At 40.3% G+C, this 26,405-nt stretch overlaps 2 protein-coding genes across 6 annotated transcripts in view; one reads left to right on the plus strand and one right to left on the minus strand.

The window, feature by feature from the left end:
- The window catches only part of GPR180 (G protein-coupled receptor 180), a 32,348-nt gene extending 26,273 nt beyond the window's left edge, over positions 1 to 6,075 (minus strand). The window contains exons 1-2 of one of the 2 annotated variants that reach the window (XM_004746147.3): positions 5,797 to 6,075; positions 2,720 to 2,878 (exon numbers count right to left, since the gene is read on the minus strand). In XM_004746147.3, coding sequence (XP_004746204.1) covers positions 2,720 to 2,878; positions 5,797 to 5,941 — 304 coding nt within the window. In that variant the 5' untranslated portion in view covers positions 5,942 to 6,075. The remainder of the gene's footprint in view (positions 1 to 2,719; positions 2,879 to 5,796) is intronic. The other variant, XM_004746146.3, reaches the window with a different exon arrangement.
- A 1,958-nt stretch (positions 6,076 to 8,033) lies between these two features.
- Positions 8,034 to 25,015, plus strand: TGDS (TDP-glucose 4,6-dehydratase). Of its 4 annotated transcripts, none has more exons than XM_013053143.2 (13): positions 8,041 to 8,261; positions 9,439 to 9,545; positions 10,533 to 10,599; positions 11,609 to 11,677; positions 12,830 to 12,920; positions 15,357 to 15,499; positions 16,619 to 16,717; positions 17,591 to 17,650; positions 18,864 to 18,907; positions 19,539 to 19,704; positions 21,559 to 21,617; positions 22,269 to 22,366; positions 23,547 to 25,015. In XM_013053143.2, exons 2-13 carry the CDS (start codon positions 9,538 to 9,540, stop codon positions 23,615 to 23,617), a joined length of 975 nt encoding a protein of 324 aa, XP_012908597.1. In that variant the 5' UTR covers positions 8,041 to 8,261; positions 9,439 to 9,537; the 3' UTR covers positions 23,618 to 25,015. The 4 variants fall into 4 exon arrangements, with proteins under 4 accessions (XP_004746205.2, XP_012908597.1, XP_012908598.1 ...); XM_013053142.2 differs by having other exon boundaries at positions 8,153 to 8,261; positions 8,667 to 9,545; XM_004746148.3 differs by lacking the exon at positions 9,439 to 9,545 and having other exon boundaries at positions 8,034 to 8,261.
- The last annotated feature ends 1,390 nt before the right edge of the window (positions 25,016 to 26,405 follow it).

The following is a 26,405-nucleotide window of genomic DNA, read 5'->3' on the forward strand; positions in this document are numbered from 1 at the left end:
AGGGGATTAAGAGAACATTGATCATGATGAGCACTGAGCAAAGTACAGAGTTGTTTAATAACTATATTATACACCTGAAACTAATATAACACCGTATTAACTACACCGGAATTAAAATAAAACAAAATACCCTTCGAGCCCTAAGCTCTATGACAATTCATCCTACAAACAATTAGTAAAAGCTTAACTAAGCACTAGGGTATTGTAAATTTTCATTCTCATACTACCATGTAACTAACATGCATAGTACTTAATCACAATTGTAATTTCACATTTATTCACATCGATCAGATTCATTTCTGTCACCCCCCACTAACCTTAAGGGCCAAAAGAGTATATTTTGGTCCCTGATCCATCACAAGCGCCTTGTCTAGTACATGAAGCAATGGAAATGAACGAGTGGAGCAAAAGAGCCCTGCTGCTCTGACTGATTTTATAACAAAAACACAAGATATAAAGTGGTAACTATAATATGTGCTATGGAAAAAAACTAGCTATAAAAACTCAAGTGTCAACTTAGTGTAGAGAGGGGCCAGAGAGGGAAGGAAGAACAAACAGAGGAAAAGCCTGTGCAAAGGCTCAGGCTAGCACTGAAATAAAACAAGCCTGCAGGTGAAATGAGCCAGGAGGGGACACTGCTGTGGGATGGAACTGGGCGGTAAATATGGCTACACCACGACAGCTCTGCGGAGCAGGCCCAGGACACCTGTCTTTGTCCTAAGCGCAAAAGAAAATGACTGGAGTATTTCTGGGTGTAGGTGAGGAAGTGAACGCGACATGATCAAATCTGCTGTTCAGAAAGATCGCTCTGGTTAAGGGGGGCACCAGCATGGCAGTTGTGGCCGGGAAAGAGACTGCTGCAACAGGCAAAAGATTATGACAGCCTGGAATAACATGGGAGGGGCAGGGACACAGAAAAACAGATGAATTCCAGAGATATTCAGAGGTCACTTACTGATAGATTGGAAGGGGACGGAGAGCTCAAAGAGGGAGTGCTGGAAGACTCCCTGGGTTCTGGCTAGGACAGATGGTGGTGCCATCTTGAAACAGGGAACACCAGAAGTGGAAGACAACCAGGTTTGGAAGGGCAAGATGATAAACTGGTTTCGGACATAATAAGTGGAAATGGAAGGTTGTAACTTTTCACCCATCTATGGAACATTTAGATGACGGAATTGGCATAGAAAGGAAAAGACAACTGATACTGAGCATTTGACAAATTTCCCAGGTGAGTTCTGAAAATCAGGGGAGGGAAAATAAGTTTATGTAACCATCTCTTTGATACCTAAATCTAGTCATGGAAGACTTATTCAACATCCTGTCATTGTCATCTCATTGATCTAGATAAGAGAGCCCCACAAGAGGTGGCAGGGATTGCAAGGCTTCTACCTTTTTTTTTTTTAAAGATTTATTTACTTGAGAGAGAGAATGTGTACATGAGGTGGGGGAAGTGGGGAGAGGGAGAGAGAAAATCTCAAGCAGACTCTGTGCTGAGCACAGAGCCCAGTGTGGCGCTCGACCTTGCAACCCTGAGATCATGACCTGAGCTGAAAACAAGAGTCCGATGTTCAACCAACTGAACACCCAGGCACCCCAGGGGCTTCTCCTCTTACCCCTATTCCTGCTGGCTGCCTTATGAGGGACCAGAGAGCTGCTGAGACTAAGACTGAAAGTTCAGAAAATGGCAATGTTTTACTTGACTAGATTAAAAGAAGATTCAGACTCGCTGATATGCAGAACGTGGTAGGGGAAACAAAAGGGGGGAAAGAGAGGAGAGGAATAATTCCTATTTTTTTTTCCCTGGGTGCTTCACATTCCTACAACCAATTACCTTCCAAGGGGTAAAATGGGTAGCAGGGCATATGCCCTTCATTTCCACAGAAATTAAAAAGAATTTCACTAATTCTGGATAATACACGCTAATACTTGGGATAGGGCTGATGAGGGTAAAGGGGTTCAAAGATACAGGCAACTATGATAATAAGAGAGCTTTTCCGGAAGCAAATCTAGAAGTTTACAAATGATGCGGTGCTGGTACATCCTAAAACGACACTGTGTTACCCTATGACTAGATCCCACGTTCCAATAACACGTTGCAAAACAGCATCACTTGAACGCGCCTGGGTGGGTCAGTTGGTTAAAAGCAACTGCTTTTGGCTCAGGTCATGATCCTGGAGTCCTGGGATCAAGTCCTGCATTGGGCTCCCTGCTCGGTGGGGAGTCTGCTTCTCCCTCTGACCTCTCCCCTCTCATGATCTTTCTCTCTCTCTCTCTCAAATAAATAAATAAAATCTTAAACAAACACCATCAATTGGGCTAAATCATACAATTAACTGAGATAATACATATTTAGTGCTTAGCTCAGTGCTAGCAGATAATAAACATTCAACAAATGCTATTATTCATTTTATGCTGCCACTAGGCCAAAATACATTTGCCATATTGGTATGAATTATGTGACTGACTTGTAAGAAGTCTGAATGAAGGAGAGTATGCCTTTTATATTACCTGGATATGTTTCACAAAATTTTAACAAGGGGAGGGGAAAGTCATTCTATCCTTTGATCAAGGAGAACTTCAGCTTAAAATGTTCTAGACAAAATGTCATCACAGTGAGATGTGTCATGAAACATGCTGATATGAAAATAAAGATTTTAACATTCAAGAGGGAAAAAAACCCCACAAAATCTAATGATCAAAGAAAAGAAGATATACTCACTTGTCAACTGAGCTTTGGATAATTTTTCACCACAACTATAACCATGACTGCTCTCCTGTAGCTTTAGCCATTCCTGGGCTTGGAACAGGTAGAGTTTAGCTTCTTTTCCAACAGCTACTGCTATGTTGTTGATTCTGACACACAGAAGAGCATGGTCACCTTGACATTAAGACAAAAATTATTAAATTGTTTGGTCTTGTATGGAACTCACATGATAAGACAATTCAACACCTTTATTAATCAAAACAGGAATTTAAAAAGCATATTTCCTTTTTGCTTTTTAAAATTTAAATTAAATTAATTAAATTAATTAAATTAATTAATTAAATTAATATTATTAGTTTCAGAGGAAGAGTTCAGTGATTCATCAGTCTTATAGAATATCCAAGAACAGTTTTTCTTTCATTCTTTTTTTTTTAAAGATTTTATTTATTTATTTGACAGACAGAGATTTTAAGTAGGCAGAGAGGCAGGCAGAGAGGAGGAAGCAGGCTCCCTGCTGAGCAGAGAGCCCGATTGTGTGTGTGGGGGGGGGGGGGGGGAGCTCCATCTCAGGATACTGGGATCATGACCTGAGCCCAAGGCAGAGGCTTTAACCCACTGAGCCACCCAGGCGCCCATTCAGGTGCAAATCAAAAGACTATTCATATTAATTATCCAAATTAATGTGTGGTATCTCCTTACACTTCCAATGAAAAGTGATGCCATTTCACTGAATAAACAGCAAACATCTGCTGTATTTGGACATTCACCATAAGAGAATTTTTGCCTCATTCTACAACCACTCCACATCTTTACTATTTGTTCATAAACTATCTACAGAAATTTCCCACCAAAGTTCCTCGTTTTCTAATATAACTTGTGAGTTAATATACTTTTAATGTAAAAAATACGCATAGCTAATAGCAAGAAAGTTTAAACAAATGAGTTTGGAGGTAGACATTTTATACTTGACAAAAGATTTGACATCTTTGACTTTTACAAAGGAACTTGCAGAACAATAGATGTTGTGAGACATTATAAAATAAGCCTGGTTGTACACACAATGTACACTGAAGACCCCGAACAGAAATGGCAAAAAGTAGTTGCCTCTAGGGAAAGGGACTCTGGGTGAGAGGTAAAGCAGGAGGCGGTTTTCAGTTTTCATTTTAAGATCTCTTCTCCTGTGCTGTTGTCCTTTTTTTTATAATTATCACTTTGACGAACATTTTTTTTTTAAGATTTTATTTATTTATTTGACAGAGATCACAAGTAGGCAGAGAGAGAGGAGGAAACAAGCTCCCTGCTGAGCAGAGAGCCCGATGTGGGGCTCCATCCCAGGACCCTGGAATCATGACCTGAGCCGAAGGCAGAGAGAGGCTTTAACCCACTGAGCCACCCAGGTGCCCTGAAAAAACATTTTAAATAAATTCATGTTAGTATGTATCAAAGAATGTCCAAGTCTCCTACATAAATTGATTATATTACAAACTATCCAAAATTTTAGAAGTGACATGAAGGCTTAACATTTTAAATCACATTCTGAGTTAGTTAATTATTTCAGTATTACTTAGTATTATTATTTTACTGAATTCAAATTCACGGAAGACTGGAAATAATAAAAAAATTTATATACATACACACAACACACACATACACAGAAAGAGCGTGTATGTGTGTTAACGTACTTGGTCCTCAATCTTCCTTGAGATATCCGGATTATCTACCTAAGTTTCCCCTCCATGTTTACCAAGTAATGATGAGATATCCGGGTTTTCTAAGTCCCTCTGCTACTGATAACCCACATCATAGCATCCATATATCCCAGATTTTCTAGCACTGTCCAGGTTGTGTTATTTATTGTAGTGTCTTTGCTATCACTGTCAATATTCAAAGTACAGTTACAGCCAACTGATTAAAAAAAAAATAAACAAACTAAAAATGTGACCTAAAAAAAAATAATAAAGTGTTTCTATAGTTTCTTCTTCACCCAACCTCTGTGCCACATAGGATATTGGAAAACTGTGTTCATTTTCTCAGCTATTTTAAACACTTTGATTTAAAAAAAAATATTTTTTTTTCAGGTTCCCCTCCATTTACACCAATTCTGTAATTTTGCAATACTTCAAATTCCTTCCCTACACCAAAATAGTTTCTTTGCTCTATTACCTTCTCTGGGACAACAGTCTGACATTGCATCTTTTAACGCTAAAAACTGTATTAATCAAGGATACCATCCTCATCAGGGCAAATAATTATTTGGAATACAATACCAGTCAACTAGAGTACCAAAAGTACGAACCCAGAAAATCACTTCAATTTCCAGAGTGCAAGTAAAGCAAAAATTAGAATGAACTGCAAATTCATTCATTTAAGACATTGCTTTTTGAGGGAGACCAGGAAGTCAGAATCAAATGCAGTTCTCGTTTCAGAAAGGCCAGAAAGGATACACTTATGAAGAAGCTTCCAGAACACACTTACAGGCATTTCTGTCAAGTGAATTCTAGGCCTCCTGATCCATGGTGAATCTACTCCTTTAGTAGTGGGGTAACCAAACTGTCCCCCCTCGGGACCACTAGATTAGCAAGTATTTTATTTGGTTTCCAAGACCTCTCTGCTTCGAGTCGGTTTTAGCAAATTATCTTAAAAACAAAAACTAAACCCAGTAAATCGAAGTTCTGGAGCTTAAATGCACCCGTAAGTACAGTGTCTTAGTGTATATAACCAGGCTGAGCCAGGACTGAGCAAAGGATGCTTCCTTGAGGGAAGGATCTCGAAAGATGCAGCGGAGGAAGTCCTCGGTACTTTCGTCCGGGTGGGCAGGGAGGGGGAAACGGTGTTTCCAGTGCGGACCACAGTCACTAGTCGGGGGAGGGTGCAGACCAGGGAGTGCGGAGCACGGCGGGCGTGAACGCGTCCCGGATCCCGGCAGCTGCGGTCGGGGGCGGGCTGCCGGCGCTGCGGGAAGTCCAGGTGCAGCCGGGGCAGTCCCCCGCGTCGCGGCCACCGGCTCCAGGCCTCCCCCAGCGAGGCGGGGAGGCGCTGCCCGCGAGGTGGGCCCACGCGCCTGCATCCCGCTCCCCGCCCCCCGCACCTACCGTGGAACTCGAAGTGGCCGATGCTCTGGCCCTGAGCGTCTCGGGCCGCGGCGCTGCTGAAGCTGCCCCGCAGGGTCTTACCCTGGCTGCCCGGCGGCCACCAGCAGCAGGCGAGAGACACCGCCAGCAGCCGCAGGGCTCCCATCCCCCGCCTCTCCCTCGCGGCACCTACACCCGGGCCCTAACTGCCTGCGGCCGCTTTCCCCACGTCGGCAGCCGGGGCCGCGGGAGGAGGGAGCAGGACCGGCGTCCCGGACCAGCCCACGGAAGACTGACAACCTATGTGGCAGGCCCCTCCGCCACGAGCCAAGCACACCCACCAATCAGAGGCCGAGATGGGCGGGACGTGTGGAGGCGCGCGTCCCATCACTCCCCAGCCTGCCGGCTAGTTCCCGCCTTTTTTACGGAGACTCGGAAGGATGTTGCCTCCGGTTACGGAAAAAGCCTAGACCTCTGCCGTCTCCATGCGTGGTACTACTGCGCATGCGCCAGGCTCCAGAGGACTTTCCAGGGAGTTTGTAGGGTTCTGGAAGAACTGAGAAGAAGCGCACGATGGCACCGGTTCTGGTGAGGAAAAGAAAGCTCCCGCAAAGGCCGAGGTGCCTTTGCAAACTGGACGTTTCCGTTTTACTGTCCAAAGATACGTAGTTGTAACTGTAGATGTCCAAGTTTAATGCAAGAATTCTCTTGGCGCATCTAACCGATTTTAACTTCTTTGGTTACCTGTCTTCTTGATTTATATCGTCAGACAGCTGCAAAGTACAGCGTACACCCGTACATCCAATTATCTCAATGAAACATGTCTATTAGCCCCTCTTCTGGGAGGCGATGGTAGGAAGCAGCTGCCACTCTGGATATCCAGGCCATCCTGGTCTCATCTTACTTGTCCTGTGGCACAGTCTTAATTTTCTCCAGTTGGCCACACACAGCCCATCTCTACCCTAGAGCCACAGAAAGCTTTGGGAAACAAAATTTGACTGCATCACTTCCTTCAAAGGTTTTTGATCACCTGTAGTACACAAGCCAGACTCCAGACTATAGCTTTCGAGTCTCTCCAATTTCCAACTCGACTTTTCATCTCCATTCTTACCGAGCCCCTGTCAGTTCGCTGAACACGCCAGGTTCTCCTGTCTGAGCCTGTAGCACTCGAGATCCATTGTATTTAAGAAGTGAGACAGTATTATTAGATTGTGTGCACGTTTTCACTATTACATATAAACAATATATTGGTGAACATATTTGTGTTTTTCTGCAATTATCTATATTATACATCATGGAATTTGGGAATCATAAGTTATGTGCATTTGACCTTTTCCTGTATGTTACCACTTTGTCCCCCAAAAAGGTTGTAACAAATGATGGGTATTCTCATTCTTTTTATACTTTGCCAACACATTATATGAAAAAAGAAAAAAAAAACAACAATCAGGATATTTATTTATCCATTCAACATTAACTTATCATTTATTCTGTGCCAGGCCTGGTCTCCCGGCCTTGGGATTATAGCAGGAAACAAAACAAAGACCCTGCCCTCTCTGGCCAGTACCAACGAGTATTTCAACATAAATGTTGATGACTGCTATGGAGAAAAAAGAAAGAAGCATAAAATGGTTCAGCAGGACTGTGGTAGAGCTTGCTATTTTAATTGGGGTGGTCAAGGAAGGACTCTCTACAAGGGTGACCTTCAACTTGAGAACGGAAGAGGTAAGGGTAAAAACTAGGCAGGCATCTGGGGAGAGGGCATCCAGGCCTAAGGGAAGTAGCATGCTTGAAAAATTCAAGGAGAAACAAGGAGGGCAGGCAGGGTGAGCAAGAACCGTAGGGGTAGGGTCTAGGGAACCTCTTTACCAGAACTGCCAGCAGCCTGATTTGTCGGTAATGATATGAACAACCAAGCAAAACGCATTTTGTAGTTGCGAACTCCCATTTCCACACTTTGCAAGCAGAGGACTTCTGAAGTTCTCAGCTCAACCGGTGAGTCATCTGTGGAAATTGTCCAGCAGTACAAGAATAAAACGAAGGTAATCGTTCGTAACTCCGACCATCTGCGTACCCAGGTAAAGCCTGATCCACTCTGGTGTCACTTGACACCAAACATTCCAGACCCCACTTCCCAGCCACCCCAATTACACCTAACGGGCCCTGTTTGGGAAAGAGAAGAGTTGCGCCTGCGCAGAAGCGTGGCGCTGCCCGCGCACCCGAGGGCCCCGCCCAGCGCGCAAGGGGGCGGGGATAAGCGGGCCCGCCTCCGGAAGCTGCTGCCACCTTCCCCCACTGACGTGTCGGGGCCGCGAGACGCGTCGCGCAAAGTCGCGGTGGAACTTCGCTGCGGTGTACAGATCTGGCGCTTGCCGCTGCCGGGCACTGCCGAGCTGGGAGATGTCGGCTGCGGGCCGGACGGAGCCCTTGGGTCCTCCCAGCAGCTTTGCGAAGCGGCTCCTGGTGACCGGGGGTGCTGGTTTCATGTAGGTAACGGCGCCGCTGGACGAGGAGTGGCTCCCCCGAAACCCCAACCTTTTCCTGCGCCTCTGCTTGCTCTTGGCAACTTGGAACCAGCTTGGGGGGGGGGGGTCTGATGTGGGAGGGTCTTAACGCACGAACAGCATCAGCCTACCTTCTTCCCCCTCTCCCCGCTTGCGAAGTCTTGGTTCCTTTGAAACCGCGACTTCTTTCAGGCGCCTCCCCACCGAAGCTGAAGCGCGGTGGTGCTCTCTGCCCTCTTACCTGGCCCGGGATGCACCTGACCCTCTTCCGAGTGCCCCCACAGGGCGGTAAACTCCTCACCAACGGCCCCAGCCTCCAGCCCGCCCCCTCCGTACGCAGACAGGCCTTGTGCATGTAAGAGCCAAGAAACGATTTTTGGATTTTAGCTGGACATTCATTTATTCAGCGGGCTATAAAACAACGACGGCAACACCTCCACACCCTCTCTTGGTGCTTTGAGCTGGACGAGTTGAGCGATGCCTCCTGCCCTCCCACACCCACGTGCAATCAGTGAGTCCGCGTTCACTGCTTCCCACGCGACCACTTCTCGCCGCATCCCCTTCCCACGCGACCACTTCTCGCCCCTTCCCCCTCCCATCCTAGTCCACGTTACTGGCTTCTGCCTGGATTGCGACTGTAGCTTTCTGATTTGGTCCTACTGCTTCCCCCCTTGTTGGCTAAAAGTCTGTTCTGCACACAGAAGTCAGTTTTTATTAAGTAGATAAGTGCACAAAATTTTACCCCAGTTTTACCCACGAAGTTTTACCCCAGCCTGTCAAATTTAGAATAAAATCCAAACTCTTTTGCATATCTAGAAGACTCAAGTGCCCCGGGGCCTGATCTTCCAACCTGATCTGCCATTCTGCCTCTTTGTTTTTCTGTACCTGCTGCACTTAACCTTTTTGGAATTTCTGGAACGCTTGAGGCTCATTCCTCCTGTCTTGAGGCCTTTGCACTTGCTTCCTCTTCTGTTAGAGCGCTTGCATCACTCATTTCCGATGGTTGCGTAGACATCAATCACCTCCTGGGACAGGCATTACCTAGCCATCCTATCTAAAAGCGCCCCATTCCCAACTAACACACTAATCACTATCTGAAGTCCTGAAGTTATTTTGTGTATTAATGTTTACTGGCTTCTTGCCTGCATCCCTGCTCTAGAATGTAAACTGGATGAGGGCAGAGACTACTGTTCCCTCAGCATCTGTAAGAATGCCTGGCTTGTTCTACAAAGGTCATCGGTAGTTATTGAATGGATGAATGCACAGGTACCAACAGTAAACTCCCGATGTCTAGTGGAAGAGAACATGGGAACATGGGAATCACATCCCCCATTGGCACATTAAGTCACCTCTTTAAATCTGACAATAACTTGGAGGAGGGTACCAGGCAGGCAGGGTTTATCTAATGAGAAGAGGGGCATGGCCATAAAAGGGTGGTACTTGTGTGAGAATGCTGGTCCCAGAAGGGCAGGTTCTAGAAAATGCTGTGAAAGGGCTGTCAAGTACAAACTCTGAGTTCATAATTTGGTCAAGGGCTGCCCTTATTCCTGGGAGCCGAATGTTTTGGTGTCTATGAGGAAATCTGGTGGACCATCTCATTGAGAGATGCCTCTGGTTCCACTCCTGCTCCTGGGAAAACCAGGAGCCAATATGGTTACCCAATTCAGGATGGCTGCAGCCATTATTAGCTTGGAAACCTCTGTTTAATCTAGAACCTCCCTGAATGTTGTAGTTTACACCACCAAATTCTTGCACCAGGAGATAGTAATTGCAGTAGGGTTACTGTGAACATAAACAACTGTGCTCATACTTACTGAAGTTTTGCACAGTTATACCCATGGTCTCTTTAAAGGTATGTTATAGTTTCAGTCTGTCTGTACTGACCACCACCCATTGTACTTAGCAACCTGCTTCACTCCCACACTCAAAGCACGTGGACACAAATTGTTTGGTTAGACAATTTTTTTTCCTTATACCCAGGACCAGTAAATTCTCTTTTCTCCACAGTGCCAAAGGATATTGATGTATCAATACCGATTATTGATCCTGTTGAGAAAGTTAGTGAAAAGTGGTGGGGGTGGAGGAGGGAGTGTATTCAGTGTACTTAATGTTATTTCTGTTATTTTGCAGAAACTTAAAGATATCTCTGAATAGTTTCTAATACTCGACAGGTTAAGGTAACATTTAGGAAATGTGAAGAATTTAGGGAAAAGGTTACATCTTCTACTAACAAAATATACTTTTTTTTTAAAGCGCATCACATATGATCGTTTCTTTAGTAGAAGACTATCCAAACTATATGATCATAAATCTAGACAAGGTGAGTTTTATAAAAATGAGCTTCATGCACGGATACTTATATACATTTTTTTTTAAAGTGTTAGAATCTTATCCCACTGATATTTTAGTTTTTATTCCGTCATTTTGGCAACTTAGGGATCTACATAGTCATGTGATCATGCTATATTTAATCTTAGTCTTTTAGAAGTTTTTCATTATGATAGCCCATAAAGTAAAGCTTTTAAGTGCAGTACTTTTACCAGAAGAATATCTTCAACCCTGAATTCAATATTTAATGTAATCTTGTGATTATTAATCTTTTTCTGGAATTGGAATACTTTGATTATTTGATTTTATTATTTTATTATTTGATATTATAACTGCCACCTTATGGAAAATTACATACTTATTTCTTAAATTAAAACTAATTTAGTTTTGAGGATTTTTCTGTAATAGTTGAAGTCTCCCTGAAGAGTCTGAAAGCCATGATTGGTAATCACTGGATTTTTGACTTGAAACATGAGACACAGTTACCTTAATTTCATAAGACATGATCGTAAAAAATCTATAGACAGAATTATCTGTAGGTCTTACCAATTTTTGCCTGCCTTTCTATCAGAGACAGTAATTTTTTCCCCCTTTATACAGGGATTTACCAACAATTAACTCTGAAAACAGTGTAATGAGTTATAATATGCATAACAAAGGTGTAATTGTTTTCAAGTACTAGTTCTTTTGCAGTAAGAAATGGTAAGCTTTTCTGGTGGCTGGGGGCAAATCTGGGCCGGAAAATTTTTTAAAGGAAGGGTTTCTAAAAAGTAATTTTTTGTATTTTCAAAAAGTAACAAAATTACATGATTTTTGTTTTTTTACTTTCTAATATACCAGAGACGTCTTCTAAAAACAAAGAGCAAACACTTTAAGAAAACATGTTTTTGTATCACGATCAGAATAGCTACAGTCTTTAAAATAAATCGATATTTTATAGGAAAAACTATTATCACTTTTTGTGTTGTTTCTCTCCCTCTCCCTCACTTACGTATTTTAAGCTGGATTACTGTGCAAGCTTGAAGAATCTTGAAACCATTTCTAACAAACAAAACTACAAATTTATACAGGTATGAAACTTTTCTTATAATTATATAATTTTTTGATGTGCCTATGTAGCCATTCAGACATTGTTTCTACTTGGCAAGCTTGTGTAGTGTGGGCTTGGAAAAAGCATACTTATTGAAGACCTTCTAATTTCCAGCAGTACCATGTGCTACAGAGACTACTACTTTTAGATTAATACCACTATAAAGCTGCATGTGATAGTTGGTGCCTTGGCAGCTCTATGCATAGGTGACTGACCTTACATGGTTTATGATATTGAGGTCCTCAATAGCCTTCTTAATGAGGTCTTGCTGGGTTTTAAAGAGATTGGTGTAGAGGGGACTGTTACTTAGGCCAGGCAACAGCCAAAGAGCCTATCATACAGCCCGTGGGCTAATGTTCTTCAATCAAAGTGGATTGAATGGCTCTGGAGGGCTGATTTACTAGGCACTCTTAGAAGAGTCCGAAGTATAAACCAGAGAGCCAGGTCATTAATCTACAAAGGGAAATTTTAATGTCAAATGAAACTATTTCATGATTTATGGGTTTTTTTAAAGATAATCTATAAACTCTGCTTTTCACCACAAATTATAAAGAATATACTGAGCACACTCTTCTATATGAAAGCGTTTCTTTCAGTCACCAAAGAATTGTTGAGAATACATATTTTTAGAAGAGTTAAATGTACATATAACATTGAAAGTCCTTTAACGAATCCACTTAGTTCACTCAGTTGTGGTAAAACACATTTTTTAAAAATGTGGTTGTAAATGGTTACACTTACTTTAAATGTATTGCAATAATGGTTATCTCAAACTTGAAAAATATGTTTATAAAAATCTCCTATTAACATGAGGTTGGCAAAAATGTTATGGGAAAAAGCTAGCTTGGTTCTTAGTTGTCATTGGTGCTCAATAAAATACTGTTTTGGACACATATTTGCAAATAAGTATTTGGAACTGATTATCTCATATCCTCAGATGCTGGAGAAATACATCATTACTATACTTATTTGGCCCCTTGGTTGGATTTTCAAGATAATCTCTATTAAAGCAGGGTGATGGGGGAGATTAATTTTTTTCTTATCATTGTTTTGGTTCATGTAGTAAAATGGCTATTACCAATGGCAGTGGCTGAGTGAAATTTCACTTTTTCCTGTTTTCTTTTTTGTATAGGGTGACATATGTAATTCTCACTTTGTGAAATTGCTTTTTGAAACAGAAAAAATAGATATAGTACTACATTTTGCTGCACAAACACATGTAGGTAAGCATTGTTTTATCTTACAGTTATGATGGGCAGATTTTTTTCCCAGTGACTAATTACCCTAAATCAAAGTCCAGTATTGAAGTCTAGCAAGTAGGGACTTAATATGTCTTTGAAGGAGCACATACCATGCCCTTCCAGGAAAACTGTGTGCTTTTCCAGTCACTTTTATTCATGTAGGTTGAAATATAACTGTAAATGCAATCTTAAAACATTGAGTTTAACTAAATGCAATATAGTGATAACTTCCGGGGAGATGGGCCTTCACCTATATATATATTTTTTTAAAGATTTTATTTATTTATTTGACAGAGAGAGATCACGGGTAGGTAGAGAGACTGGCAGAGAGAGAGAGAGAGAGAGAGGGAAGCAGGCTCCCTCCTGAGCAGAGAGCCCGATGTGGGACTCGATCCCAGGACCCTGAGATCATGACCTGAGCCAAAGGCAGTGGCTTAACCCACTGAGCCACCCAGGCGACCCTCACCTATATTTTTAATGTGTGTACATGTGTGTGTTTTTTTTAAAGCCAGGTGGGGGATACGCAGTTGAACATTATATTATCCATAGTGTTCTGTGCATCTGCGATATCTTCTGCCTACCATTTTATATTGTGCAATATCCCATACATTCAGAAGAATTTAGAAGTAAAGTTAAATGAATAATGATAGTGTGAATACTCGTATAGCCATCACCTAAACAGAAGATAGAATATTGTTGAATCCTCGTTAGTGGTATATTACTGCCTTGTTACTTGATTTTAAAATTATAATTTACCTTGGTCTCTTCCATAGTCTATTTAGGGGATTATTCTGTAGCAGAATATAACATATTCCTCGTTCCTTTTTATTTTCATACGCTCCATTATGTAGCTGTACCCCGTTTGTGTTCATTTCCTACATTTTGCTGTTTAAATAGTACCACAGTGGATGGCTTCATGCCTGTGTCCTTGTGTTCTGGAGGCTGGAAGTCCAAGCACCAGCAGGCCAGGTTCTCCTCAAGCTTCTCTCCTTGGCTTGCAAGTGGCCACTCCCTCTCTGTGTCCTGACAGTTTTCCCCCTGGGCATCACTAGTGTTTCTCTTTGTGTCAAATGTCTTTTCTGAAACATACCAGTCATGGTGGACAGGGACCTGGATGGCCTTATTTTTATTTAACTACCTGTTAAAGGCCCTGTCTCCAAATATAGGCACATCCTGAGGTACTTGGGGTCAGGGTTCCATCATGAATTTGGGGGAGCACAATTCAGCCTGATAACCAGGGTGAAGGGGGAAAGGCACATGTAATTCACCTGGCTATTGAGAAATTTCCTTCCTTAGGGGTTGAAAACACTTTGCATTCTTACTTGTAATATATAAAGTATCTTTTCCCCCATAGCCTCACCAACAAATTTTTAAATTTTTGCCTATCTGATAGGTAAGAAGTGGCATCTCTGAGATTTCATTTTGAATTTTTCTTATTGTAATTGAGGCCGAGCATCTTCAGCTTAAGGACCTTTGCATTTTTTGCCTAAACTATTTGTTTATGTCTCCTATCCAAAAGGGTTGTTTTCTTTTATTTTATATGACTTCTTTTTAGATTGAATATATTAGCCTTTTGTTTCTGATAAGTTCACATATTTGTCCCAGTTTGTCATTTGTCTTTTAAAAAAAAATTTTTTTTTAATTTCTTTTCAGTGTTCCAGAATTCATTGTTCATGCACCACACCCAGTGCTCTATGCAGTCCATGCCCTCCTTAATACCCACCACCAGGCTCACCCATCTCTCCACCCCCCGCCCCTCCAAAACCCTCAGATTGTTTTTCAGAGTCCATAGTCTGTCATGGTTCATCTGTCATTTGTCTTTTTACTTTGTTTATAGATTTTTTGGTTGGTTGTTTTTTCTGTGCAAGAGCTTTAACACAGTTGAACTGATCAGGTTTTGGGGTTTTTTTTTCCCCTTTTGCTTCTGGATTGTGAGCCATTTTTAGTAAAGTTTCCCTCATTCCCAGATTATAGAGAACCTATTCTTCAAGTAAATTTATTTAAAAAAAAAATTATCGAACATTTGTTGTGTTTTCAACAATAACAGATTGATCTGAAAAGCCTTGCCATCTATGAAACTGGAAGTTTCAAGTTTTAAATTTAAGAACATTTTAAATTTAGATGTATCCTTTTTTTTTTCTTTTTAGAATAAAAAAAAAAAGTGTTTCCTGCAAATTTATCACTGATAGTTTTCTAGGTTCTAAGAATTTACATATGCTTCACAATTTAGGCTTAAAGCAATCATAAATAGCAATGTGTTTTTGTTTTTTTTTTTTTAAACTTTTGCAGTTGTGGTGAATGAAGAGAAGTGAATAGAACTTTCCTTAAACCTGAGTCTACTGTTGGGTATTTGTTTTGTCCCTTGGGTGGAATTATTCTAGATTTCTCTCTCTCTCTCTCTCCTTTTTTTTTTTTTAGATCTTTCATTTGTACGTGCCTTTGAGTTTACGTATGTTAATGTCTATGGCACTCATGTTTTGGTGAGTGCTGCCCACGAAGCCAGAGTGGAGAAGTTCATTTACGTGAGCACAGATGAAGTATATGGAGGCAGTCTCGATAAGGTAAGCTCAGAAATGGTATGTTTCTCCTCCTTACCGTGGACCACGATGCAAATCTGTCTTCTTAAAACCTTTTCTGGGTTTCTTTCATCCCCTCATTACACACACTGTGGGACTCTCCAAAATGTTATTCCTTTGTGTCTTCTGTTCAGATCAAAGAATGTCACCTTGAATGACAACAACCACCTAGTCTTGGTACAAATTAATATGTAATTTGACTGACAGTATTTTGCAAGAGAGCAGAACATCCCACCTTTCTGTCCCAGTCCATATATGACAAGTGTCCTTCCCATGGCCAGGCGTAGGTAACTAGACTACGGCATACTGCCTGCTCACCTTCCTCCTCCCCTGAGGAAACAGTGGAATGTTAAGGAGTGAATATGAAATTAATGTAGGAACTGGCGTCTGTTCTTTTTCAATCGTTTGCACATACTGTACTTTTTATGCAAAAGATGTCTCCATTCTCATCTGCATTTTTCATCATCACTGTTTGCAACGAGTGACCTCATTCTGTTTTGTATTTTTACCAAAACACACACATGGCGAGAAAAAAAATAAAGCAATTTGAAACAACTTCTAATGAGAAAAAGCAGACCCTGACCACTTCTCCTCAGTATCCAGTCCCACCTGTGAGAAGCTATTATTCTCAGTTCTCATTGCAATTTTTGTGAGGTGAACTTTTTTCTTCTTGTAACTTTGTCACCCTACATCAGATCTGACACAGTAACCAGAATGATTTTTAAAATAAAAGTCAGATCATGACATTACTCTGCTCAAAATCTGTTCATCTTGTTACACTGGCCTTCAAGGTTCTACATGGTCTCCAGCTATCTGGCTTCATCTCCCATTTCTCTTCTCTCACATCAGCCTCCTTGCAGTTCCTGTGGACACAATTCTGCCCCAGGACCTTTGCACTTGCTGTTCTCTCTGCCTTTCTTATAGGGTTGCTGTGAATGCTACTATATAAAAAATGCTTAGAAAAATGCCAGGGATATAGTTGGGGTTCAGTAGTGTCTTTTAACATGTAGTAATTAACATTTCAAGTTTATTATATGTTTTCTTATTTTTTCTACTTAGAAACTATGCATAATATGTATTTTTAATGCATCTTTTTGAAATTAGGAATTTGATGAATCTTCACCCAAACAACCTACAAATCCTTATGCATCATCTAAAGCAGCTGCTGAGTGTTTTGTACAGTCGTACTGGGAACGATATAAGGTAAGAGCTGATTTCAGAAACTCTGGAATCATTTTTCTTTTGACTTAGGTGATAAAACTCCAAGTTAGCATTAGCCACATTCCATTTTTAAAGTTGAAGACATAGATTCAGGAGTTTATATATTAAGGAGTTTAAAATATTTATTTCCTATATCATGTGGACAAAGTGGGACCTACTTCTTGTTTAGTTCACCACTTAAAGGAAATCATTTTTATATATGTTTTCCCACTTCAGTGGTACATGAAGTATGACAGCTGTAGGGAAAAGCCCTATTGGAGTATCCTGATTCCCAGAATCCTCTGGGGGGAAGCAGACAAAGTAGAGCAGCTTCCGTGACCTGCACATGGTCCCCTCTGCCTCATTCACCTCTCTCGGCTCCTCATGAATGGACTTGACATTTTCTTGCCTTTTGTGTTCCAAAGCGTTGACCCTTTGTCCTTTCATGGGAGATGGGATTTTTCACTTTCCAGCTCTTTTTATTTGTAAGCGTTGGTGCATCAGAGAAAGACAATGTGAAGTTTCACATCTAACCAAACCTAAGGTCTGAGACGCAGTCTCTGAAATCATCTGGTGGAAATTCCCTTGATTTTCTGCTCTCAAACCTAACCAACCTGCTCCCATCTGTATTTGTCCTGCTCTTGTCCCAGGAGAGAAAATATTCCTCTTCCTTTTAGGAGCCTCTGCCTTTCTCTGAGTCCTATCCTCTCCCATGTTTTCAGGAACCTTATAACAGGAAAAAAAAAAGCTCTTCACTTCTGTCCTTGATGTGTGTGGAGTTACTTAGCTGCAAGTGCCCATTTTTCAGGACTTCTTAATCTTAGAGAATCATTACAATTGGACCTCTTATTGCATTAACATGGACTACTCTTTAAGTTTCCAGCTGTCATCACGCGAAGCAGTAATGTTTACGGACCACATCAGTATCCAGAAAAGGTACATTTTACTTGTGAATCCGCACTGTGTTTCAGTGATTGTAGCTTCTTGTTATTTAAGATAATCTCTCTGCAGTTATTTGTCTGAAATATTTTCTGCTGTAATTATACATAATTATAAGCACTGTATGGGCCATGTGCAAATCTCGTCAGGTGTAGAGTCTGAAGACCTGAGTTGAGGTCTAAACCTGACATGGGCTGGTGTGACCTTACGCCCTTGGAACGTTGTCTTTAAACTGGGGGATAGTGAAAATACTCAAGGGATTTTGAGGGGTCCAGTGAGATCACAATGTGAAAATGCCTGGTGCTCTTCACGATTCTGAAGCTCTGCAGAGCATTCCCTTCGCCTCTGCCATGCCGCTGAAGACTCCTTCCTGGCTTGCGTCCAGGAATTTGAGAGCTAGTGAGAGAGTCCTGCGGGAAGCTGGGACAGAAATTTGTCTTCCCGTCAGCCGGCTCACTGTTTTCCCCAGCTCCTCTTTATAGTTGCTGGCCTGAATGTCTTCCAGAAAATAGTACGAGTTGTGAATAAAGAAATGTACTTAAAAGGCTGAACCAACTGTGCAGTTGGTTCTGTATCATTAAACCTAATTTGAACGAACCATTGCCTTCTGTGCCTAAAAACTGGGAGATGGGATTTTTCACTTTTCAGCTGGTTGCATTGATCTCTTTGGCCAAAGAAAGGGGCCGTGTCATGATCTGTTGGTCTTAATGTCTCCTTTGCTTAATTTGGGGAGTACCTTTCAGAGGCTCATTATAAGGTGAATAATATATCTCACCCTGTTTAACATAACCTTTCTTTAAATTCAGTGGCACTGGAATTCACTTTTTATTAATTTCACAAGCACTGGTTGGGTAGGTGCTGTACACAGAGCAGTAAGTGGGCTATGATTCCTGTCCTCAGGAAATCAAAGGTGAACTTGTGATGAGACCAAACTGTTCACAAAGACATTTTCTGAATTTTTACACTATTTGTATCATTTTGTCTTTATATTTGTCCAGCAGATGACTTGTTTTTGTGAAATAGGAGGCTATTGTAGAATTCTTTCACTTATCAAAATTACAATAGCTTTTTTCTTGAAACTGATAAAAAATTAGAATTTATCTATATGCATATTTCTTAATAATCATAATCTTTTAATCTTATGATGAGTTAGATTCATATTAATGAGTGAATTTCTGATATCTGAAATGATATTTAAATATTCTTTTAGGTTATTCCAAAATTTATATCTTTACTACAACACAACAGGAAATGGTATGTTATTATTTACCTTTGTACCCATGTTTTTCTGGTATGTGGAAAATATTTGGTGACAGCCTGTCTTGAGAATCATAAAGTCTTAAGAGTTGAAGACCATAGAATTGAATGTTTCAACAGATGTATGTATTCCTTGTACCCTCAATGTGATGGTTCTTTAAATAATTATAATCTGTTACTCATCTTTATGATTTACTTAGATAACTTGGATTTTTTTTTTAATAATTTCAGTTCTTAAATAATGTAGCCTAGAACTTGGAATTATCTCATTAAGATCCAACATCTTTATATAATTTTGCTTTTCCAAAGGATTTATTTAATCCTTTTAATCACTGAGCTATACATATTTCTTCAAAATGAACTTAAAGTAGAAAATTGATGAGTAAGTTATTTCTGAGGGATCATTTATATGTGTGTTACTTCCTTACTGAGTGCTGCATGAGGTTCAGTGGTCATTTAAAAATTATGGATAAAATTTGGAGAAGTCATGAGAATAAGTGTTTTCGGTAAAAGATTTCTAGGCTCCCCATGGAAATTGGCTTCTCTGGAATTGTATCCAGGCGTTGTGTTACCCTGGTTTGGGAGAGCTTTTTACACTTTATGATTCCCTTTCATTTAATCTTTCCAGCTGCATTCATGGATCAGGGCTTCAAACAAGAAATTTCCTTTATGCAACTGATGTAGTAGAAGCATTTCTCACTGTCCTCAAGAAAGGGAAACCAGGTGAAATTTATAACATCGGAACCAATTTTGAAATGTCAGTGCTCCAGCTTGCCAAAGAACTAATACAACTGGTGTGTATATATTTTAAGAGGATAGTGTTTTCAAAATGGTCCCTAAATCAGTGGCAGTCATCACTCATTTAGTCAAAATCAGCAGTTTATAATTTACTCAATTAGAAAGTGATTGAGTAAAAAAATGAAAAATACATAAAGATATATAATTATTGGAAGTTATATCACTCATTTATAACAGCTTTTCAGGAAAGTAAAAATCCTAACAGATTGGATGTAGAAGCTTACTGTAATAAATACCTCAATGTCAGAAATACAAAACGGTGTGCGCTAATCTTAAGGATTGATGATATGGAAGTAATTATAGTTAGGAGTGTATGTATGTATTAGTGAACATCAGTTCTCAGTCTCAGGATTCAGTAGGGTGACTTGGTGTGTGGAAATACTTTCCTTTGCTTGGCTCTCTGAATACTCTGTACTCCAAACATGTGGGTTTTCCACACCAAGAAATTCTCAGAGACAAGCTGGGTGGCCTATTATTTAACTCAATTCTGACATTATCTGCCTGGAGATGGCTCCAGATCCCATAGACTAAAGGCTCAGACCTCCAGGGCTCTCCCCTGCTTCACGGGCCAACCACAAAACCTGGTTGTCACCTGGGCTTCTGACCACGGACTGATGATCAGCAGAGGTGCTTAGCTGGAGTGACTCACAGAAGTCAGTAAAACAGTTTATTTTCTAGATTATTGGCTCATTGCAAAGGATAGAACTCAGGAACAGCTAGACGGAGGAGATGCTGGAGCATGGACTGACCATGCACTGTCCTGGGCCACCACTGACCCAGCACCTCCATGTTTTCTGCAGCTCAGAAGTTCTCCAAACCCCATTGTTTTGTTTTTTCATGGAGACTTCCTTAAGTAGGCATGACTGGTTAAATCATTGACCACTGGCTATTAATTCAGGCTCCAGCCCTCTAAGCACAGGTTTGGTTCCCTTGGCCACCAGCCCCCATCCTGTAGGGGCTTTCCAAAATTCACTCATTAACATAAACTTGGTGTGCGTGAAAGGAGCTTGTTGTGAACAGCAGAAGACACTTTTATCTCACGTCACTTAGGAAATTCCAAGGGTTTTAGGAACTTGGATAAAGACCAAATATATACTTAATATAAATTACAGTATCACACTGAATAATAACCAAGAGCCAAAAAAATTAATATTCTCCCCTAGTTTATGCAATGTGTATTCTTTGTGAGCTTCAGATGGCATATGGGTTATCAAGCATGGAAAGTGTTCCTAAAATGTTCTTCATTTTAGCTGTCTCCCCCACTTTGAAGGGGTTCTTTTTCTTTTTTAAAGATGTATTTATTGGGACGCCCGGGTGGTTCAGTGGGTTAAGCCTCTGCCTTCAGCTCAGGTCCTGATCCCAGGGTCCTGGGATCAAGCACCACATCGGGCTCCCTGCTTACTGGGGAGCCTGCTTCCCTTCCTCTCTCTCTGCCTGCCTCTCTGCCTCCTTGTGATTTCTGTCAAAGAAATAAATAAAATCTTTTAAATAAATAAATAAATCTTTATTTAAAGTTTTATTATTATTTATTATTTATTTTATTTTTTGTTATTTATTATTTATTTTTTTTATCATGTATTTTTTTATTTATTTATTTTAGAGAGCTAGAGATGGGGGAAGGGGTAAAAGGAAAGAAAGAGAGAATCTTCACGCAAACTCCGTGGGGCTCAGTCTCATGACCCTGAGATCATGACCTGAGCCGAAGCAGGAGTTAGACGCTTAACCCAGTGCATCACTGAGGCACTCCGAAGGGGGTGTTTTTCTGGTCTCTTTAATCAGCTATTGAATACTTTGTTATTCTCTGATCTCACTTTATAATTTTGACTCAAAAGCCTTCTCCATTTTGACAGATCAAAGAGACCAGTTCAGAGTCCGAAATGGAAAGCTGGGTGGATTATGTGAATGATAGGTGAGTAACAAGTTAAAGCCTTGGGGGAAAGGTTGTGAAATCTTAGATACTTACACAATTCTAAAATATATGGACTTAACCAGAAACTAGTATTATTGCTCTTGATTTTTCCACTAAAATATTTTTTTCCTAATTGTGTATCAAAAGAATAAAGGTAACATTATTGCTTACTAGTTGTGTGACTTAAAGAAAGTTACTGACCTTTTCCAAGTCTGAGGTCTTCTGGAGTGTGAGATATGGATAATAATGTCTTGTTAATAGAAGTATTTGAAGGTTTATTATAACGTATATAAAGTACCTGACTTAGGGTATGGGACATAAGAGCCCTAATATATTTATGTGGACTTACTTATTCATTCATCAAACATTTAGGTATGAGGCATTGCGTTCATACCTAGATTGTGGCTGAAAGCAGAAAAGGATGAGCCATAGAGAGGATTAGGCATCTGGGATTCCAGATGATTTTTTTTCAACGTGTACTTTATTTTACAAATTTTCTCTAAGTGTGTCATCAGGGAGAATTTTTGAAGAAAAAATTTGAATTATGGCAAAGGTTCATGGACACACATTAGCTCCCTTAGTATTTAAATTTGTAAATATGTATCCACAATGTCATTTTAAATCTTTTTTTTTTCTTTTTTCTTTTTTGAGACCTACCAACGACATGAGATATCCAATGAAGTCAGAAAAAATACATGGCTTAGGATGGAGACCCAAAGTGCCTTGGAAAGAAGGAATAAAGAAAACAAGTATGATACTTTATCAATGGGGAGGGGGTGAGATTCAGAAAAATTTAAAGAAAATGTAATTTACTTTTAGAACACTATAAATTCAGTAGACTATAGTGATGAATCATTTTCACTTTTCAAACTGTTACATTTCATGTATTTCCAGCAGCAACAGTAACATATCTCCTACAACATACTCCAGTATGTTGTATTTCACATATTGACTTCTACTCAGGCTTCCTGTGTCTTATCAGCATTTGTCAGATACCTAGTTCATTGGTTCTCAGGTGCAGACTTCTCACTTTTTTCCATATTCTTTAAAGGTGTGAATTTTAATGTTGCCGGTGTTTTCTTCTTACTGCACTTTCCTTTCTTTCTTGGCAATATGTAAAATAACAGTCCATTTTAAGGTCTGTGGCATCTTCTATTTGAGGAGTGATCAAGTTGCAGTCTTTGAGTGTCTTAAGTCTTTTTATGTTGAAACCAACAAAATTTAGTATGTGCAGAAATAGCCATTAAGATGAGTGTATATAAAATCTGTATATATATGTTAAAGTTTGGTTTAAAAATGTATTCATGAGAAAAGATAAACTCACATGTAGAAGAGAAGTCTTCGTTTAGAACTTGACACAGAGTACTTGTGTTGAATTTTTAAAAGCTAATTCAGAGAGAATTGATCATTTTTTAACCCAAAAAAACTACCGATAGTATAGCCACATAAACTAATTTTACATATTACCAGAAGGAAGACCACAACATCTCCTCATACCTGTAATGGAGTATTGCTGCATTTACATGAACAAACTGTACATTTCTTTCCGTAACTTTAAAACCAAGGCAAATAACTTAATCTCTCTCCTTGTTTCTTAAAATCAGAATGTCTTAAATACTTAACACTAGCAGATGCAGTATCGAAGGACTTTTGAAGTTAAAAAGAAAACAATAACTGATTTTTAAATCTAAGTTTTCAGGTATTGAGACATCTCGTGATTAATGACATTGATTAGTTCAGAATCAAATTGTTTTCTTCGTGAGGCACCCCTTTGACAAGACTGATTGTTACTTAAATTAAAAATCTAGGTAAAATGAGCTGCGTAGCTGTGGGGCAGGATTTTTCTCACTTAGCAGAAGCCCAGTAAATGTTGGCTAACTGGTGTTCGATATTTTAATTTTATTTTTGTCTTTTGGTTTTTCCTATCAGTTGACTGGTACAGAGAGAATTTTCACAACTGGAAGAATGCAGAAAAGGCATTAGAACCCTTTCCAGTATAAACACCATTTGTATAGAAAGGACAGTTTTCAGAGAAAGAAGAAAATTATTCTACCTCGACAAATGATATGAAATCAAGTGACTGATGAAGTGTCTTCTTCATATGGAATTGATTCGTGACTGTTTGTATAAAATTCAAATGCAAAATGCCTCAATCTTCAGGATAGTTTTAGTATTGCCATAGGATTTAAGTATCAAGGTTCTTTCAGAAACCTTTTCTCCTGAAAGTTTGGAACCAGGAGGCCTAGGAAGGCTTCTCTATAGAAGGGAGGCCAGGAAGGAGGGATCTCACGGTTCTGAGAACCAGGATGGGGAACAGCTCTGTGCGGGTGACAGCCTTGGCTGGACTGAACTCAGCTTCCCAGCCTTTCCCACTGCCCAGAAAGTCTCAAGTTTTCATTCTTAGGCAATATAGGATGGGGCATATGCCCTCATTCATCTTTTTTTAAATATCTGATGTGCTATAATTATTTTAAAATGGGAACAATGGAAGCATATTTAGCACTTTTTATCTTTTAGTAATTTTATAAAATTAAGTTAAATGTTTTTTAAAAGAAGGATGTAGTTTTTATATTTTCAAAGTCAGTTGTTGTACTATATATAAGTAACTGCATATGAGAGTAATGTTATCATGTATTTACCATTTAAAATGATTTTATTTATAAAATATCAATATTTTAATGTATTCAATGTAGAATGTGGCTTTATTTTTAGTAAGGTATGTTTTTATTTTGCTGTAGAAAAAAGTTTTATATTACTTGATTAAATATTTTTAATTCCTCTGTCTCCTAAAGACTTTAAGACAACTTGAAAAAGCAACTGACTGGATATTACACTGAGAAAGGGAAAGGAGTCCAAAATTGTGCCCAGTTTTCTGGCTTCCATGCATGGGTGATGGCTTGTTTCCTCTGTGGAGTGGGTAACAAGGTCATTAACTTGGAGGTGGCTAAAGGAGGGGGATAAGACTGGAGAAGGGCCTTGAGGAGGTAGAGATTGAGAAAAGAACAAGCAAATCCAAAGTTAGTAAGAGGATTTGCCAAACAAGAATGAAGCACAAACTGAATTGAACATTGTAATTCCAGAATTCCAAGAAGTGTCAAAATAGATTGATCCAGAGGTGGGCAGAGTTGGGAGTCAGGAGGGGCAGACAGAGCAGAAGCCTGAGAGAGTGACCAAAGTGATGCCCACTGATCCTAGTTGTGTAGGAAAGAATGTGCCTCTTGGGGGTGGCCAGGAGCTAGAGGAAATGGAGCAGGGGAACGGGCACAAGGGTGTGGAGGTGAGAGTGTGGAGAGACAAGGAAGTTATAGGCCGAAAATGGGACCCGCTGAAAGCAAATGGTCTTTGGTGAACTTTGATCATTGAGATAGATGACAAAATAAAATACGTTTTTTCTGTGTCGTTTGTTTTTGCACATATTTTTGTATACACTTTTATTTCCAACTTCAATATACTCAGTATAGCTTCACTTTTATCATTTATCTAGTCTCAGGAGATGACCTTGACAAACATTAGGAACACATGATAATAAACCAGTTAATAAAACTTTATGTAAAAAGTGTAAAAAATGAATGTTCTACATCATATATCATCAGAGAAGTACAGATTAAAACAAAAATTAGATACCTATCAGAATGGCTAAAATCTAGAACACTGACAACACTAAATGCTGGTGAGGATATGGAGCCACAGGAACTCTCATACATTGCTGGTGGGAATGCAAAACGGCACAACCACTTTGGAAGATAAAACTAAACACCCTTAGGGTGTGATCCAGCAATCACACCCCTTGGCATTTACACAAAGGACTTGAAACTTACATCCACACAAAAACCTGCAGATGTTTCTATTCACTTTATTCGTCATTGTCCAAACTGGGGAGCCACCAAGATGTCCTTCAGCAGGTGAATGGATAAATAAACTGGTGTATCCAAACGATATGAACTGTCAAGCCACAAAAGGACCCAATCTGCCTATTACTAAGTGAAAGAAGCCAATCTGAAGGGAATATGCAGAAACAGACGGTCAAAGTTAACACCTGTAACGATAAAAGAAGGAACAAGATTGGGTAGGGTGATGGTGCTGGCTAAGGCTCTGCAGGCAGAAAGGGCAAATCCGTATGGAAAAAGGATCATGAGAATAGACCACTGTCCCTTTCAGGCTGGAAAGGACTCAATGAAGTTAACTTGCCACCAAGGAACTGGTTGGTTCTTCAAGGAATGGTGTCCTACTGGGGACACAGCCTTTATCTGCTGCCAGCGGGTTGGGTGTGTAGCAGCGGCTACAGCTAGACTGGCCTTGGTAAGTGAAGAGTCCATGCTGGGAGGCCCAAGGGCAGGTTCCATCTCCACATCTATGGTGAGTCCTTTCAGGTGCCCATTGCGGCCGTTCTGGGGTAGTTGATGGTGAAGTCTAGCCACAGTTAAGGAACCTACTCATTTTCTCTACCTGATTGTTAAGTGCCCCTTCCACCGTGTTTGCTTTCTAGGGGGTATTAATACATGACACATGGATCTTCACACTCCCCAGCCACCCCCATGTGGCCATTCACATGCCTCCAAGCCTGCCTTATCTCTGCCTCTAGTCTTTTCCTTCCAAGTCACCAGACAGGCTAACCAGGCCATTCACCACTGCCCATGCATTCATGTATTTCTCACTTCCAGTCACCTCCGTATAAAGCACAGGAACAGGGACACTGCTGAAAGCTCTGCCCTTTGACAGATTGCTCCTTTGCACATTTTTTTAAAGCCAGCCTTATGTGGCTTTAATGCAGCCACCATCTGTTTGTCG

This window comes from Mustela putorius, unplaced genomic scaffold (genome assembly GCF_011764305.1).
Source record: "Mustela putorius furo isolate JIRA1106 unplaced genomic scaffold, ASM1176430v1.1 tig00003974_pilon_pilon_pilon, whole genome shotgun sequence".
Classification (NCBI taxonomy): domain Eukaryota; kingdom Metazoa; phylum Chordata; class Mammalia; order Carnivora; family Mustelidae; genus Mustela; species Mustela putorius.

Bases quoted from the DNA above. Each gene is read 5' to 3' on its own strand.
- TGDS (XM_004746148.3), top strand. From the start codon at position 8,176: ATGTCGGCTGCGGGCCGGACGGAGCCCTTGGGTCCTCCCAGCAGCTTT. The intron at 8,262-10,532 runs GTAGGTAACGGC...TTTTTTTTAAAG, and splicing joins ACCGGGGGTGCTGGTTTCAT to CGCATCACATATGATCGTTT. The intron at 21,618-22,268 runs GTGAGTAACAAG...TTCTTTTTTGAG, and splicing joins GTGGATTATGTGAATGATAG to ACCTACCAACGACATGAGAT.